The sequence below is a fragment of the Halichondria panicea genome, chromosome 12, assembly GCF_963675165.1.
Source record: "Halichondria panicea chromosome 12, odHalPani1.1, whole genome shotgun sequence".
Taxonomy (NCBI): domain Eukaryota; kingdom Metazoa; phylum Porifera; class Demospongiae; order Suberitida; family Halichondriidae; genus Halichondria; species Halichondria panicea.
The window spans coordinates 5,498,672-5,516,501 of record NC_087388.1 but is presented as its reverse complement, the minus strand read 5'-3'; the positions used below and the strand labels follow the sequence as shown (position 1 = coordinate 5,516,501).

General features: G+C 42.6%; 2 protein-coding genes and 2 long non-coding RNA genes across 5 annotated transcripts; 2 read left to right on the top strand and 2 right to left on the bottom strand.

The window, feature by feature from the left end:
* The first annotated feature begins 100 nt into the window (after window positions 1-100).
* LOC135345318 (uncharacterized) lies at window positions 101-1,085 on the top strand. Its single transcript, XR_010397687.1, has 2 exons — window positions 101-700; window positions 752-1,085. It is a non-coding gene; the product is annotated as an uncharacterized LOC135345318 (long non-coding RNA).
* A 1,339-nt stretch (window positions 1,086-2,424) lies between these two features.
* Window positions 2,425-2,981, top strand: LOC135345327 (uncharacterized). Its single transcript, XR_010397700.1, has 2 exons — window positions 2,425-2,652; window positions 2,770-2,981. It is a non-coding gene; the product is annotated as an uncharacterized LOC135345327 (long non-coding RNA).
* A 458-nt stretch (window positions 2,982-3,439) lies between these two features.
* On the bottom strand, window positions 3,440-12,312 carry LOC135345205 (plexin-B1-like). Its single transcript, XM_064542577.1, has 24 exons — window positions 11,311-12,312; window positions 10,214-10,387; window positions 10,026-10,154; window positions 9,735-9,968; window positions 9,405-9,685; window positions 9,154-9,259; window positions 8,980-9,105; window positions 8,830-8,928; window positions 8,567-8,672; window positions 7,918-8,115; window positions 7,451-7,853; window positions 7,132-7,390; window positions 6,855-7,076; window positions 6,643-6,795; window positions 6,359-6,597; window positions 6,262-6,302; window positions 6,119-6,211; window positions 5,986-6,069; window positions 5,550-5,767; window positions 5,219-5,331; window positions 4,853-5,018; window positions 4,540-4,682; window positions 4,173-4,330; window positions 3,440-3,663 (listed from the first exon to the last, which is right to left on the bottom strand). Exons 1-24 carry the CDS (start codon window positions 12,265-12,267, stop codon window positions 3,545-3,547), a joined length of 4,821 nt encoding a protein of 1,606 aa, XP_064398647.1. The 5' UTR covers window positions 12,268-12,312; the 3' UTR covers window positions 3,440-3,544.
* Window positions 12,313-12,408: 96 nt separating this feature from the next.
* On the bottom strand, window positions 12,409-17,444 carry LOC135345256 (inositol 1,4,5-trisphosphate receptor type 1-like). Of its 2 annotated transcripts, none has more exons than XM_064542666.1 (10): window positions 17,315-17,444; window positions 16,624-16,751; window positions 16,134-16,318; window positions 15,673-15,894; window positions 15,087-15,285; window positions 14,507-14,661; window positions 14,090-14,258; window positions 13,676-13,848; window positions 13,341-13,568; window positions 12,409-12,771 (listed from the first exon to the last, which is right to left on the bottom strand). In XM_064542666.1, the coding sequence occupies exons 2-10, from the start codon at window positions 16,709-16,711 to the stop codon at window positions 12,667-12,669; spliced, it is 1,524 nt and encodes a 507-aa protein (XP_064398736.1). In that variant the 5' UTR covers window positions 16,712-16,751; window positions 17,315-17,444; the 3' UTR covers window positions 12,409-12,666. The 2 variants fall into 2 exon arrangements, with proteins under 2 accessions (XP_064398736.1, XP_064398737.1); XM_064542667.1 differs by having other exon boundaries at window positions 17,310-17,328.
* Between the last annotated feature and the right edge of the window lie 386 nt (window positions 17,445-17,830).

The following is a 17,830-nucleotide window of genomic DNA, read 5'->3' as shown; positions in this document are numbered from 1 at the left end:
AAGTGCAGAAAAAAAATGGAGCCGCGCGCATAGCGCGCGCGATTTTACGCCCCCGCATTTATTGCGGCGTATCTTTCATACATCCAGCTCCTCCCCCTAGCCTCGATCCCAGGCCGAGTTTTCGCTTTTATAACGGTTAGGCGAACAACTGGGCCTGGTACTAGTTGTCTGCGCATGCGTCAGTCGTTCGTCAGATTCTGACGAATGGATATTCTCGTTCACTTTCGTGACATTTATATTCGTGTACTATCGTGTACTAGAAGTCAGTTCCCGTTTTATCATTATTGGAATCGATTGGAATGGCTCTTAGCTGAAGCTTCTCTCTTCTCTGAAGCTTATTCTGAAGACTGAACAACAAGGGAAGAGGTATAAAGCTTTGTCAAGCTTGTTAAGGTCAGATATTTTTGTGTGGGCCCTATGGCCGGCTATGCTATCAAGTCTTGTTCATGTTTGGCAAGAATGTAGGTAGACTATAGTTTCATCATTAATATGGTGGATTAAGTGAAGAGTGTGAGCTAGAGAACTTGGTGCTGCCATCATCAGCTCGTCGACAATGACACTATAACCGAGAAATTTAATATGTATAGATCTACACGTATTTAAAATGTCTACTTCTCTGTACAGGAGCAATGGCTAATATCCAGCTATCCCAACAGTGCTCCTCTTGGCTATACTAACGGACGAGACTGGACAGTTTGAGGTAAGGGTTTAACCGTCTTTGGTTTCTTTTAATATTGTCCTATACTCACAGACACAGGACTGGAGTATGACCTGCTCATTCGAGCGTTGCTGGGTAGCTCAGAGACATCAAGAGAATCTACGTTTTCTCAAGCAATGAGTTACGAGTTGGGGCCTAGAATCAGAGAAGTCCAGCAGCCTGCTAAATCTTTTTGAAACGTAATTTGAAGGCATTCAATCATCCTGAAGTTGCCCTGGGTCACTGTAATTGTGCTGCAGCACAACTGGCAACTCCCCAGGCCTTTGTGAAGCAGCTCCCTATGTGCATCTTTTGTGTACTCACTCTGTGCATTTTCTGTGTACAAATTTCCATTATTGATTTATTAAATATTTTTGCCGACCACAAATATACAATGAAAATTTGACGCATGCGCAGACAACTAGTACCAGGCCCAGTTGTTCGCCTAACCGTTATAAAAGCGAAAACTCGGCCTGGGATCGAGGCTACTCCTCCCCCATGCAGCCTTGCACCAAAAAAGTACAGCACACTGCCCAAGAAAAGAGCGGCTCCTACTATTCTCCTCTAGAGCTTCTCTCTTCCATTCTAGTTCTGTTACTATGTTACTAGACAAAGCATCTAGCTACAATAATTTTTCTGTGTATCTTCTTGTAAATGACAATACAATGTATAATGTTGTAGTTTGTAGCCCAGAGTAATCTATAGTATCGGTACTATAGCTCATAGTTCCCTGCTAAATACACTCAAATGGGATCTAATGCATGCATAGCGTGATAATAAGACATAATTATGAGTCAGTCATCTTGTAGGATCTCCATGCACTATTCTTCTGGGGTACATCCTAGCAAACTGGTCAATCACAATGGGGATGTCCAGTCATTCTAGTGTTAATCATTGCTTCTCAGTATCTCTCAGTGGAGCAAGAGGTGACTGGGATAGTGCAGTGGATCTATTATGCATGCAATTAGCATTACATAACAACATTGGAATGGCAATACTGATTGCACATGCTCAATTGGGCGTGGTCATGACTTATAATCGTTGTGTCAATGAGATAGAGCTGCACAGTTAGCTAGCTAGCTACTGAGTGATACGATTAGTTTCATAGTTGTCTGGGAGGACAGGGGGGTGCTCAAGCCCCCAAAGCCATTGTACACGCCACTGGTTATTATGCCAAGCAAACTGAAAGTAGATTATCATCACATGGTTTTGATTACTAGGCCATGAGGTTATAATGATTCATTGCTGACAGTGCAATATATCTTGAACTAGATCTAGATCTACTTCAAGTTTTTGCATTGGTACATGTTACTGTACCTAATTTTGCAATGCAATGTAACTAGACCACACCCTGGTATACAATGGGTGTGACTCAGGGCACACACCTCCAAAGTAATTTTGGGGGAGGAGCTAGCTTAGAATAAGGGGCTGATGATAGCTAGCTTACGCATTCATTGAATCTCATGCAGGAAATGTATATAAATGAGCAATCATCAATCGTCGGGAATGTGATTGTCACTTACGCTACTCTGTATCAATCAGTATAACAAAATTATTTTAAGCAAGTTGTCCATGCATACACGGAATGAAATACGAGTGTCCATTCGCTACATCTTCTTTGGAGTCATTCAACACTTACAAAAAGGTTATCTGAAATTTCAGGTGAACTGCCGTGAGATATAATTAAATTATGAAGTTGGCTAGGGTACATGCAGGGGCGATCCTAGGATTCAGTAAATGGGGGTGCTCATTGCGCGTGAAACGCGCCGCAAAATTTAGACCACGCCCACTCCGGGGTCACGCCCCTTTTGTCGGCAACGCCCACTGTTTTCTAGATGGTGCACAGCCGGCCACAGTACTGACAGTATTTTACAGTGCCATCAGCAAGTCAAGAATGTTTACGACCAGAAGCTCAATTCACCTGGGATGGCAAACTCTAGCCAACTCTTCTTAAGGTATGTCAAATGTCAATGCAATCATGCCTAGTCTCTGTGTAAATGTAGAAGTTAAGTGATGATAAACGTTTGTTCCTTTGCTTGATCTGACGACAGTCTTGATTCTTTTCTTTTCAGGCCACTAAAAGATTGATCAGCTTACCAGGAGGTGACAGGCAGCGTACAAAGTATGACCACCAGTACGTACCTTGATGTTGAGGAAAAGAGACTTTGTAGTTTACATTGCAAACATTGATTATTATTATAATTTATTGTACATACATGTAGGCTTAATTATATAATTATACTATACATTCATGTACCTCATGTACCTGGATCCAAGAACCTTGTTGTGCTGCATGTTGTGAGGCAAGCTCAAGTGTTTGATACAGCAAACCACTTCCTGCTGCCTAGCCTTATTATTGAGCCCCTCCCCACTCTTTATTAGTTCCCATGGATATCCCAGTAACGATCGAAGAAAAGTAAGTTTTTTAGGCTAGCTAGCTAGATTAAAGTTATTGTAACTATCACTATTAAGCTGTAGATAGCTGCAGTAAGTGTAGCTTCCTTCTAGCCAGCCAGTGATGGTTGAACTATCTACTTGAGCTTCTCTGAGTCTGGATAGGGTACCGGGTGCTGGAGCACCAGAGCCTGGATGGGGGTGCTGGAGCACCCTAAGCACCACCCTGTGTACTCCCCTGAGTCATGGCACTATAAGAAAAAGACAGTATTCTAATTATAAATGCCATGCACTAAGTAATATACAAGTGGTCATTATAATTATGTATAAGCATGCAGCAGCTGAATGTAAGTCAATACTTAACTAAATCTAATTAGTAAAAACAAAGCTCAATGCAATTGTATTACATAATGCAAACATCGTAGTTCGGCTGTATTTTAAATATAGTCCAAGTCATGTAGTTATCTCTTCCCTGAGGCCGTACGCACTGTTGTCAGTTGTTAGAGGGTCACTTAATGGAAAGTTGCCATAGCGATGAGAGGCTTCCGTGGGCCTGGGGACATAGTCATATTCTGCAGTGGTATTAAGAAATTTGACATTTCTGACGTACAAGCCTCGAGTTATAATAATGAAAGTCTGCAAATTATACAAAGACTCCTATGGCCATGGATGCAAGAAGGTATACACTTCCTTTCAAAATACAGTAGAACAGAACCTCCATTATCCGGCCCTCCATTATCCGGAACCTCCATTATCCGGCTTGGAAGTTTGTTTTTAATCAGATATAATAATTCAGAAATGGGCTTGTCCCTGAAATGCACATGCGCATTGCAGCTGTTACTATGGAGACAAGTCTGTTTATCTTCTGCACATGCGCAGACAACCAGGTGGCACTGTTGTTTATCAATAAAGTAGGTGGATCAAGGCGTGGTTTATCTATTCGTATATTCAGTTATCCGGCCTGCCTCGGGAACCAAGGTGTCCGGATAATCGAGGTTCTACTGTATACATACAATAATTATAGCCTACGGCAAACAAAATAAAAGCTGCATGGCTAACAAATTTAAGTCCATACACTTACTGAGCTCCTCCTCCGCTTTACTGGTGTCCACTAGCACCATTCCAAGCTCAGTGTAGCCAGAGATGGATGCCAGTAGCCTCTCCACAATGGAGGACAGTTGTAAGAAGGTTGGCCTCTCCTCTGGGTCCTCCCTCCAACACTTGCGCATCACCACAGAACTGGGTGAGGAGGTAATGCATATACAGTAGCCTCGGTTAGAACAAATGTGTGGAACCACAAGAGAGCATGCAACACTAAAATGGTATTGACAACTTTCCCCCGCTTCAATTACAGCCAACTCCGAGCTAGGAGGGGGGGGGAAAGTTGCACACAGTGATGCAGTACTCAAATTACTGCATGCTACAACTCAAAGAGTATATACACTCACATCTCGGTGGCACAGGCTGCAGTGAGAGGTCTCTCTAGTCTCCTCCCCTCTCCCAGCAGCTGGATGAGGGACAGTGGGTCCACGGCAGGGTAGGGAGTCCGTCCTCCATTGAAAACCTCCCACACAGTCACACCGTACGACCACTGAATGAGCATATGTCTTGCTATAAATGTTTGTCCACTCGTATTTGGTCGTAAACTTTGTAATTAATTGAGCACCACATGCAGGAGGTCTATACCTACAATACCAATAAATGCACAGAAAATTTCACAATTTCCTGGAGTGCTTATTAGTCTACCATGCACTGACTGACCACATCAGTTTTCTCTGTGAAGATGGCATCGTTGAGACTCTCCAAGGCCATCCATTTGTAGGGCACCTTCACATTGGCTCGATCGTTCTGTCTGAAGTAGCCGCTAGCATAGACGTCCTCAGCCAGACCAAAGTCCCCCACCCTGATACCCCCTCCCGAGTCCAGCCTATAGGAATGTACAAGATGAAACCACGCTAACAATGCACGTAAATCAATTTTCCTGAAGAGTTGGATGAGTTGTTGATTTGTGATACTGCTACGATAATAGTAACGTTAGATTCGTCGCAATGAATCAGTAATTATCTTTGTAGCTTTACATGTGATTATTGTTAACACTGACGTCTCTCACTACACATAGTCACTCACATGCAGTTTCTGGCTGCAAGGTCTCGATGGACAAACTTCTGCTCGGCCAAGTAGGCCATTCCCAGTGCTATCTGATGGCACATTTTTAGTAGCAGTTTCCTCACTGCCAGAATCTATACAGAGAATAAAAAGGACAACGCTGCATGATCAAAATCATTTGGTGCATGGTGCTCTAATCTTCAATGTTATTGAAACCACTCCGTACTATCCCTATATATACGCATGCATACAAATTATTTTCTACACTCAAGTAGTTATGCCTTGCAATTGGGGCCGGTGTATTTATATATAATAGTGCTAATTAAAATTGCTAAAATACACACACACACACCTGATCAATCTCACAGTCATCGTCCAGCTCCAGATTATCCCTTTCTTTCTTGAGGTAGTCGAAAAGGCTCCCGTTGGCCATATATGGCATCACTATGGCAATCCCGGGGCCAGCATCGAGACACACCCCAATCAGGGACATGACGTGAGGATGGTCAAAGTCCTGCATCTTGTTCACCTCACACACCATGCTCTGAACATCCGACAACGAGAACAGACCTGCATGCATATAGAGTATAACAATGATTAACTGCATGGCTCATCAGAAATGCAACGTTGGTTGACTGTGTTGTATTGTTAGCTATTGGCCAGAAATTGTACTTTTTATGTAGGAGGTAGCAAAAAAACCTAGCATGAGAACCAGAAAAACGAGTGGTCGATATAACCTATATACAGTAACATGTACATGTAAGGTAAACATTTTCAATTGATGTCACCTTTTAATGTCTTCACGGCTACCCCCTGCATAGGTACTTTGTTCCAGTCTGTCAGAACTCCCTTGTACACAACGCCAAATTCACCTGTATAGTGTCAGCCCATTAATTAAGTGAAATGCACATCTTTCTTTACCTTGTCCTATTGCAGTACTGGAGAGCTTCAATATGGAGGCTGGTATTTTGAATGAGTCTGGGATGGACTTGGCAATTTCATCGAGCTCTGATTCTGTAGGTTATTGAATAACTAATTAGAGTTATACACATGTACTAACTTACTAACGAGTGCATTATTTCCATCCACTACCTCCGGAGTTTTCCTAATACAACCGTAAAAGCGACATAAGTAGGTATATAATTATATAGCGTTACTTACCCAGTAGTAGCCACAAGCTCCACCATTTGTTGGTGCATAGCAATCGACGTGGACTTTCTCCTTGAGTTCAGATATAAGCAGACAATCACAATCATCAGTAAACACACGACCAATACAAAGATAAAGACAATAACTGGAATGATTATCTCCAGAAGAACTGTTGGCTCACCCATTACCTCAGGCAACGGATAAGTCAGTTGACGGTCCAATACTTGAGATATGTTGCTCCCAATGGTCACCTGAAGGAGACAGTGACAAACAGTTATTTTTAGATAGTTACTCACATTTATGATGGCTAGTTCCTGCCCTCCTGGCGGCTCCAAGGGGACAGTGCAGATGATGTCACTACCTCTACTATTGGAGGGTATCTTGACACACTCCTCCCCTCCCACGGTCACTCGTATCTCACTGGTCTCCACTGAGTCGAGATTATCACCCTGGATACACAACACGGTAACAGTATATATAGCGTCAGTATACTAGCTATAGGACGTACCACAATGCGTATGAGGGTCACTGTGCCACTGGTGACCTCTTGAGAACCCTCTAGTGTAAAATTGAAGGGATCTGATTGGACGGTGATGGGGAGATGTGCTTGTGTAGTGGGTGGGGCATCATCAAACAACAGGGAATAGTTCAATGGGGTCAGTGAGGTCGTCCCTAGACTAGGAGTAGAGCATGTGATTGCGGTACTGTTCACAACAATGCAGTAGCTTCTCTGTAATAGGGGGAGAGAGTAAGTACATCATGTACAAACATTATTGCTGGCTCACCAGAGGAGACCCCGCTCCTCTATACACCTCCAACACAGGCTGTTGTACCACGTTCATGTCTAGTCCAGTAAAGGTCAGTGTGATGCCTCCACTGGGAATGGTGTTGCTAGGAAACACGGTAGTTACATTGGGATTGTTACGGTAACTGAACACCACTCCGAAATTCAGTCTAGCATTATCAATATTGACCACCACCTCTGCATCGGAGATGAGGTTTGCTGCCGTAGTGGTACATTCAATCTCTTGAGAAAAGACTGATCTGCACGGAAAGGTTTAAACATTGTCTACTGCATGTTATTTAATAATTATAGCCACTTACATCATGCTGCAGGGATAGGTTGGCCCTCCATTGATTTCTATAGTGACTCTAGTGTTCTCAAGGTTACCAGTTCCTAACTCTTTACCCCCCACAGTCAGTTTGGTACCCCCTGCCACGGGTCCAAAGGTCGGTTTGACGCTACTAACAAAGGAATTCAATGTAATGAAAGGAGCAGCGTTTACATTGACGTCTCTATTGCCATAGAGGACCATAGTGAAGATATTGCTGCCTGTACTTCCAAAATTGTTGGTGACACACATAAACTGCCTCCCTGGTATATAGTCAGTGTTGATGGGAGTGCAGGCCACACCTCCTAATGTAAGGGTGGCGTTCAGAATGTCGGCAAAGGTCACCCCAAGGTCAGTCCCCTTCACAGTGATTGCAGTACCACCCTCAACTGGTCCTATGGGTGGAGTGGTGTGTATGACACATCATTATACATACAATATACAGGTTGTAATGATTACCAGATTCTGGAAAGATTGAGTTGATGAAAGGGGTAGGACAATTTCTCCCCTCAGTAATGAAAACATCATTGGTGCATTCTTGTAATACCTCACAGCTTTCTCTAATCGCACACCACCCACATGTGAACTCTGACCCCAATGTGGACGCAAGGCACTCTGAACATCCACTGCCCAAATCACGACAATCATACAGCGTCACTTTGTGTGTATAGGGGGAGGTGGGGTAAGCATAATAATTATGTTTCAGTTGTCGCATGCCCAAGCGAGTAGTGCATGTGTGTGTGTGTGTCTGTCTGTCTAGGCTGCTAGCTACAACTGCTCACTATAGTATATAACATTTCTATTTGTGGATTTGCAAAATAAGCTTCGTCGAGTTATAGCTAGATTAATTTTTGCTTACTTTGAAGGCCATTGCAGTCTCTTCAGACTAGTGGATAATCTGTTGATATAACTTAGCCATACTACCTAGTAGGTAGCTCTGTAATAATGCTAGCTATTAGTACGTAGCTGTATATAAGAGGGAGAAAAGAGGCGGAAAAAGTTGCACGTGATGCCTCTATACCGAGGCATCAGCGTACGCGGAGCTTTTATTAACAGAGGCTGCATGTGTCAATGTGTGTAATTACTATATATAGCTGCGTATGTATACCATTGGTCTGTTGCATGATACTGCTCAGTAGGTGGTTGATGCCATTCCCTGACCACATCACCTTGACATCTACGGTGGAACTGCCAACACCAGCAGGTAGTGTGAGCTGCATACAATATCATCACTATTTAAGGCAAGCAATTGTATTGTCTTGTGTTGAAAATACTTATATGTGATATTCCAGTGACCAAGATAAGTACTTAGGGATGAGATAGTAAACACAACTAGGCATACACTATAAGAACATTATTATCCCCACTCACTTGTCCACTGCCCACTGTACACAGAATGGAGTTTTCGTTCTCGTACTGAGCTGTCAGGCTAACTCCATTCACAACACACAAGTACTCGAAGCCATCCGTCTAATGAAGAGGGAAGCCATAAAAATGAGATACGGAAGTCATGTGACTTACGGAGGTGATAAGGTTCCTGGTAGTTAGTCGGAGGTCCTGGGCCACCCTTACTGGAAGAATGTACCCACCAGAAGGGGGAGTGTCCAACAAGGGGCACTCGGCAGTGAAGTCGTTGCCTGCAGACACCTGTACAGATGGACTTATATACAGGTCATCACACGTCACTGAGCTCACCTGTAGGAAGTGAGATGCATTCCTGCAAGGAGCTGATATTCCACTGCACTGCTTGTTGAGGTTACACCATCCACATGGACTGTTGGGCCCGAGGCAATCCTTACAGCTAAAGAAAGCCAGTTTTAAGCAGCTATAACCCACAATTTCTATTAGGAAACATAAATGATTTGTATAAATTTCCTTCAAGGGGGAGTTGATCATGTACTTATTAGGGTGTTTTGAATATGGGAAGTTCCTGATATGTGTAATACCTTTCTCCTGCTGAGCACTTGTAGATTGTGAGTGCTTGGTTGGTAATGTCAAATGGCACATTGAACAGAGAGCTCTGAAAGCCCAGGTTGATGGTTGCAGTCACTCCAGGATAGTCAGGTACCAGTCCTTGAATATCACAACGGAACACTATTCCTGAGGTGACCTCAACAGCTGATACTATGATGGGTGAGAAACGTCCTTCACTGTCGGCCAAATGACAGGAGAAGCTCTCTCCAGGCAGGAGGTCAGGCAGACCGGGGGAGGTCAGGGTCACTGTGAGCTGTAGGAGTCACTGAATGCTATCAAACACAACTATACATGATTTTTACCACTGTAGGAAAAATTGCTTGGTCGAGGACAAGTTGCATAGGCTCCACAGTAGCAGCAGTAAAACAGTTGGCATTGTCCTGTGTCCATTGACTGGAGAGACCGGAGTTCTGACACTGCGTCTGACGAGAGCACTTATTCTCTACCACACACCATCCACACAGTGGGTTAAGGTCATTGGTACAACTGGTACAGTCTCTACGCTGGGAACACTCCTCTATGGGTACTTGGAACACCTAGTACAGAGAGGGTGAGGATACTGGATAGGGTAGAACATGCAAGCATTAACTCACGGAGTTATTAGTGGCTGCTGTGATGTAGTTCAGTCCCTCCTGCCATGACAAATGATATACATCAGAGGTCACTGGCTGATTGTAGAATGAGCTATCAGTGCTCAGGGTCGATGTACCACTGACATCGTACTGTGGACATGCAGGATGCAACTACTCATTACATGTACATAGTTGACTCAACCACTTACTCCTCTTATCCTCATATCATCACTTGCCACAAACACAAAGGAAAACTGCTCTACCTTCACAGCTATTGAGGCGGTGGGAACAGTACCTCCAAAGTCAATACGAAGTGGTGCTATATTGTTAGCGATGCGAATACCGATGGGAGTGGATGTGTCACATGTGTCCCCAATTACCAGCTAGAGAATGATCGAATTGTGATTTGTTATTAATAGCATGCAAGAGTCCTTGTTGCCCAGTGAATGGGCAGATCAAAGCAACCCAGGGCTTATTTATGGCATGTTGCATTACTACCATAGAAACCATTATAATTATGGCATATTGCACTGGAATTATATATATGCATGACATTTACACTGTGTGTAAATTCAGATTTCATGAAAGAAATCTGCTTTTGGGACTTATGCCCCACCCCTCCGACTACTACTTTTTCAACTAGTTGTGCATGGGAAGAAACCTAAGAATTTACTTCACTAAAAAACACATGTTTTTATTACAATTTATAAGGAAAAACTTGACCAATCAAAAGAGTTTAACATCATTGGGCAGGCACCCTCGTGCAACATGCCATAATTATATTGCACTGGATGACATAATGCCCTCGGGCATTGTGTATTAGTTGTTGCCCAATGACGTCAAATTCTTCTGATAAGTCAATTTTTTCCCTAATAAGACATGTGTTTTGAGTGGAATTTGAAAGTTTTGTTGAATTTCATAGTAAATTCTTAGGTTTTGTTCCCACATGCAACTAATGGGATGGTGGGGTATAAGTCCCAAAAGTAGATTTCTTTCTCAAAATCTACTACATTTACACACAGTGCAAGTGCATAATTATAATCCCAGTGCATTATGCCATAATAATTATAATGCAGTGCAATATTATATGGTTGCTATGGTAGTGATGTAACTATACAGAGCACTGGATTGCTTTGATCTGCCCACTCACTGGGCAACAAGTTATGTTGCACTCGTGCTGGGCAATAACTAAAAGAGAGAGAGAGTACAGAACGAAGCCTAGCATCACGTGCATTCGGAAAGTAACATATATTGGGTCCTGTCTGAAACGCGTGATCAATGCCAATAACACTGCAAAGTTACAAACCTGAGTAATGGAATTGCAGTTATCTGGGGATCTTATCCATGCTAAATCAATTTCTTCTCCAACAGTGCGTGACACAATACAAGAGTCATATTTAGTGTCCATGGCTTCATTTACAGCAGTGATATTGACCAGACAAAGAGAGTTTCTAATAGTGAAGCCAGGTGTACAAATAGTTACCACAGCAGTGGGTCCAGATATCCCACTGAATACCTCCACTAATGACACTCCACACACACGAGTAACTGCACCAATTGTTCGTTCTCCACAATCGAACCCCAGTTCATACAAAGCAGTCACTCCACAGGTACTTGGACCTCCACAATCAGGCATGTTGCAAACACGTAATAGTCTTATAGCTCGATCAATTCTAGGTAGGTAGTCAGAGACAACATAGTAGGTAAAGTTACCACTCACAAATCCTCCGTAGAATTGTCGTGAAAATTCACTAATCTCAAAAACCAGTTCATTGCGTGCGCTTAATGGATTGTTGGCGGACGATCTATTGAACCCCTCTCCAAATTGTTGCAGTACCATTCTCTCTCCTAATCCTGCACCAGTCGATGCTCCAGTGTAGAAAGTGTCTCCTGACGTAAAGACAGCTGGTCCAAAGTCAGGATCTGCTGAGGCTATAGCATTATTGACACTCTTGATAGGACCAGCACTGAGGTTGCTTGCATTGTAGACAGAGCAAGAGAGATCCTCTAAACACACCACCAACATCCCAGTAGAGCTCAGGGCCAGTCCTCTATTGATAACAGTAGCTCCTAGATCAACTCTCTCCTCTTGTATTAGCTGAGCATTCAGTCTATACAGGTAGTTGTCTGCAGCAAGGAATGTTCTTCCAGTGGAGTCCACTTGCAGTCCTGGGAGATTGGTAGAGTCTTGGAAGGAGAATGGTTGAGAATGAGCTGCTCCTTGCAGCAGAAACAAGGCAAAGAGAGTTACTAACATAGCCATTCTTGAATATTAATGAAGCTAGAGCCATAAAATCTACTATGTATAACACCATAGAAGGATGGGAGCATACGCAAACATGCGCAGCCTCCCCCGCCCTTCAGATCCTAGAGAGTAAAAATTTCCCTCTAAACGGTACAGAACTGACCACAGTGCAATATGCAATTGACACCGCACTGCATTGATTTTCAGAGATGCAACAAATTAAATTAAATGACAGTAATTGATAGACAACATTGTTACAATAGATTGTACAAGACATAGTAAAAATACACTAATGAATAATAATATGAATTCCTAGTGGAGAAAATGTAATGAAACAAAGCAGTTGTTAATCTACCAAGTTCATCACAATAATTATACGAAATCAAAATCAAATTGGACAAATAAGAAGAATGATCACTAGGGTCCCATTGGATAAGATGACATTCGAACGTGTTGTGGAGCGTTGCCTGGTAACCGGTCTTGCAGCGTTCTGTGTTGTTGCATCTTTCGCTGAGCTATCATCTGTAAAAAAAGAAATGTAAAGAAGCAAAAATGTTGCATGAGTGAATGCCAAGAGTCCATAATAAAGGTATGCATCCTTACCTTACATCAAAATATTAATAAAATAACGTGAAATGCGTGATCAACTCATTGCTGCCTCTATATAGGCAAGTGACTGCTCCAGCCACTAAGATGGCAATTATACCAAGCATGCAGGAAGTCACGTTATTTTCCGAATACTTGTGATGCAAGGTAAGACTTTATTAAGGACTCTTGTGAAGCCTGATGGCAACCACCTAGGTGGCATTGAGTGGATTCTATACACAAGTTGTGCACAGCCGCATAAGGTTACCTTTTCCTCAAATGGCAATTTTATACCATCAGGAGTTTAATAATGAACTTTTAAACAACATAGTTACAACAAATACTTCAGTCTTACATGTATATGGTTCATATAATTATGCTGACAATGCAAGCCATGATGGATGGGTTTCCTTCTTTTTTTTGTTTCGCTTTTTACTAAGTTATTGCATATGCATCTATATTATACCCAACTAAATTTCCGTGTAATATTCACACATGCCACTCACCCGCTCTTTAAGGTCGTTGAGCTGGACTGACAGGCTCTTGACGAGCATGTTGGTCTCGAGTAACTGCAGTTGAAGGTCTCTCATTTCGTACTGCTCCTGTTCAACCTCTTCAGGATTTAGTAGCGACATACATCGCAATCGTGGAAACCATTCCAAGTCCGGAGCTTTTCCTTGTGAAGAGGAGCCTGGCCTAGCATCACTCCCATCAGCATATTCAGCATTGATGATCTAAGAGCAACAGAAGCCAACTTATGACTAGATGATTCATCATTTCCTTGTCTCAAGGTCGAGGTAATCATAGAGGTCAATATCTCCTAACTTAATTTATGACTTACGTTGAATGAAGGCTGTATCATCTTGAATACGTAGCTCTCTGGTCCAGTGAACTCAGTGGTGTCTTTAGTCTTGAGGTGCACTATAAAGTAGAGGTAGTGCCAAACGTTGTGCTCCTGAATAATGTGTTTGTGGAACGTCACGTCTTTGTTCTCAAAGGCACCTCGCGGGAGACCTGTGCATGTGGGGGTGGGGAAGGTGTGTGGGAGCTAGGTGGGTAAGTGTGTGTGCAGTAGGTTCCAATAGTACAGGAAAGGGTATATACACATCCACAAGCAGGAAACAATCAAGGCTGAGTTACAGCAATCAGGCATTGTTCACTTATGAACATCCTGTACCCATTTTATCATTTATCACACAGGCATTATAATATTATAACGGAACACGAAGCGCTAGTATATTAAATGACCCCTTACCACAGATGAAGCATGTGTTCTTGAGCACCTCTTCCTTGTGGTCCTTCTCAGCCCTGAGGGCAGCAAAGGTGTCGATGATGACGCCAAAGATGAGGTTCTGGATGATAATCACTATGACGATGAAAAAGAAGGTGAGGTCAAAGGCTGTCCGCAGGTGATACAGACGGTCCTGGAGAGAATGTGGCGCAAAAGAGGAAGAATGATAAACAAATAATCACTAGGCAGTAAGGAGTTTGCCTTTTTAAGTAGATTTGTTTAATGCTGGGCAAGGCATGTGGCATGTATACCTGTGCCCTGTGCCCCACCCCCCCCTGAGCATTACATACGAATACAAACTATTAAAAGTTTTTAAGCCGAAATTGCTGTAAACTAATAATTCCCTGCAACTGGATGACATTGCCCCTCCCCCTCCCTTACCTGACTAGATGGTTTCCTGAGGACATCACTGATCCCTCCCCCTGCCCTCAGGCCCTCTTTAATGGTGGTCATGAAACAGTTGAATAGAGTATCACAGCTCTTCTCCATCACTACCGGCCACTCTGCAGGGGAATCGCTGCAACCTACACCATCAGCTGTGTGTGTTTGTGTGTGTGTGTGTGTGTGTGTGTGTGTGTGTGTGTGTGTGTGTGTGTGTGTGTGTGTGTGTGTGTGTGTGTGTGCGTGCGTGTGTTATGTGTGGAGTATTGTATCGAGCCAGGATTAGTACGTGATTATTGTAAGCTGGAGAAAACATTTTGTTTCAGGCAGTACCATCCTTGTTTACAAAAGCGAAGTTTTTTAAAGCTTCCTAAATTATTGCCTTTCACATGCACTTTAACTCTAACCCTAGGGAACAATTCTCTTTCCTATTGAGAACAAATATTCCTCATTTAACACTGTACAGTCATAATATCTGTGTTAGATTTTTCAGGAACTATAAGTACAATCAGGAGTGCACTCCTGGTACAATACCTAGCCTTATTGAATCTCACCAACTATCAATAACCCCGCTCCTCACCTTGACACTCCCCGGCAATCATTGGGAGGGGGTTAGTGACCAGTCTAAAATCATCTGCGAAGAACAAGTATCCGATGATGGCGTAGAGATAGATGATGATAATGGCGAGTATGGTAGTGAGGAGAATGGACTGGTAGTTCCTGAGAACACTGTTGATCACGTTCATCAGCGTGTCGTAGCGATAGACTATGTCAATCAGCTGTGTGTGTGTGTGTGTGTGTGTGTGTGTGTGTGTGTGTGTGTGTGTGTGTGTGTGTGTGTGTAGTGTGTGTACAATCGTGGATTCTAATGGTAGCTATATTCATATGAATGTACATGCAGTGAAGACTGTCCATAGTGTTCAACTCTGGTTAAGTTTAGACAAACAGTGAACACAGGTTGAAGCACATGTAATTGGTTTCAAGGCTATTGTGTGTGACAGCTGCATGGATTCAAAATCAATTTCTAGACTGAATGTAAACAGAAGCTACATAATTACCCCACTACACTAGTAAACACATTCAATTACCTACCCACACACCATACAACACACGCAAGCACGCCCACTCCACACCACACCCACACACCACACTCCACACACACTCACCAGTACCCAGTAGAAGAACTCGTGTATACTGAACCCCAGGAAACAGAATGTGAACTGCATCCAATGATAAGGGAGGTGGGGACTGAAGAAGAGGTCAGAGCTCAGCTCACGAATAAACTGAAAATAATGTTTTGTGGCCCGTCGTGGTCTAACAGTCCACAGCTTACGAAGGATGCCACGATTTGATAATAGACTCACTATGAACACGCCTTTGTTGACAAGCTGTGTGTGTGTGGGGGGGGGGGAGGTAAGATTATTGGATAAAAGGTGTTCACCTTAACATGTTCTATAAGCCTCAAAATTAAACAGAGATTCGTCCACAGCTACAATCAAAACACACGCTACCAGTATACCGTCCGCATTATGCAAAAACTATCATAATCTTGAATTGGTAAAACCTCAAATTTTGATTTTCCTTTATTAAAATACTTGAGTGAGGGGCCGCTAAGATAGGAGTATACCTGTAAGAATCCGAGCAGGAATAGTGTCGGCTGCATCCCCAAGGTAACCAGACTCCTGATAACAGCCAGTGCCGCTAAAGACACAGAGTAGCGCTTGATGTGTTTCCTGTCTCCATAGATTAGTAGTAGTATAGAAGCAATCAACACCATCCATAGCAACATGAACGTCTTCAAATCCATAGAGTCTGGAATTATCGGAGGGGCATAAATACTTCACCAGTAAGAATAAATGCACGTTTATAATTATGAGGACCAATAATTATTTTGATAAAAGTAGCTCGATCAGCTCTTGCACAAATTAAGTTCATAGCCATCGGGGTACATGGTGGCTATGATACAATTATTATACAATGTATAATTATACATTTTAAAGTACTCGGAGTAAATGCTAACTAAGGGAAATGAAGTACAAGTAGATCTATTCAGTCATACAGTGTGTACTATAACAGTGCTATAATTATGCTAACAGAAGCACTTGTGCAGTACTCACTGATGTAATTGGAGCCCTTGTTGAAGGGGTAGAGAAAGACCACCATCATGTTGAGACAGAAGGCAAGGTAGAACGAGATACTGGACATAGACCCATGTGACGAGCTATCTTATATTGGACCGTTCGATCTGAGGGAGAGGGGAGCCGATAAAGAAGGAGGAGTAATTTATCAGTTAGGCCCTGATAAATTATACTTGGAATAATTAAATTTTAGCATAACAGGGGTCTCAATAGAAATTGGGCATCACAATGTTCATTTTGGTAAAGATCATTACATTAAATTTTGCATAACGAAATTTCTGGGCAAAAAATAGATAACACTAACTATGTCGTGTGTCAGTTGCACGTTTTAATTTTGTGTTAATTGTTATGTCAACTTTTTGGGGGATTAATATAAGCACATTTAGAAAAAAAGAGTAATTTATCGGGGCCTAGAAAAGTTTCTATACACACACGTATATATTGATTCAATTTTATAGAACTATAAAGTTCGAAGATGCTACACCTATACATGTACCTAGACAGTGCAAGCGCGATACACTGTACAATCATAAACTCAACTCTTAATTTAAACAGCTATAACTTGATAACAGTGGTTCAATTTGAACTAACTTTGTTTTGCTCTGTATCACATGCACAGGCCACTCAGACTACAACATAATTATAGGTACTCGTAATCCGCCTACAATACTTCTCAGGTCTTTCTGACACTCCATTTCTTTGTGGAGCTTGTTGGTCCTTTTGAAAAAGTCGTTGACCTTGCTCCCCTGTTCGTTCCAAAGTTGTTGGTCACACACACAAATTGCCTCCCTGGTATATACTAGACTCGCAAGCCGTCACTGTTGCAGGCGAACAGTTCGCCTGCAACAGTGACGGCTTGCGAGTCTAGGTATATACAGTCGGTGTTGATAGGAGTGCAGGCCACACCTCCTAATGGGATTGCGTTCAGAATGTCAGCAAAGGTCACTCCGAGGTCAGTGCCAGGGAAGGCGTGGAACGAGAAATTAGACTATATACCGTATAGCGGGTAAGTTTCGTGGGGTAAAAAATTCGTTCAACTCGAGAATGGTAGTTTTCGTGAGTAAAAATTTCGTTTAGTCTCGTGGCTGCACGGCATTCCTACGTTCAGATAAGCCACGCCTACGATAAAATTTCGTGGAGGTCAGCCTGCCCACGAAAATAACGAATATTTTACCCCACGAAAATT

What these genes read in the sequence shown, in the direction of transcription:
- LOC135345205 (XM_064542577.1), bottom strand. Translation starts at nt 12,267, where the DNA reads ATGGCTATGTTAGTAACTCTCTTTGCCTTGTTTCTGCTGCAAGGAGCA. An exon ending in CCAGGAACCTTATCACCTCC is followed by an intron (nt 8,929 to 8,979) that starts GTAAGTCACATG and finishes CCTCTTCATTAG; the next exon opens with ACGGATGGCTTCGAGTACTT. An exon ending in GCAGCCTGTGCCACCGAGAT is followed by an intron (nt 4,331 to 4,539) that starts GTGAGTGTATAT and finishes CTCCTCACCCAG; the next exon opens with TTCTGTGGTGATGCGCAAGT.
- LOC135345256 (XM_064542666.1), bottom strand. Translation starts at nt 16,711, where the DNA reads ATGTCCAGTATCTCGTTCTACCTTGCCTTCTGTCTCAACATGATGGTG. An exon ending in AGTTCTTCTACTGGGTACTG is followed by an intron (nt 15,286 to 15,672) that starts GTGAGTGTGTGT and finishes ACACACACACAG; the next exon opens with CTGATTGACATAGTCTATCG. An exon ending in TCAGGAAACCATCTAGTCAG is followed by an intron (nt 14,259 to 14,506) that starts GTAAGGGAGGGG and finishes CATTCTCTCCAG; the next exon opens with GACCGTCTGTATCACCTGCG.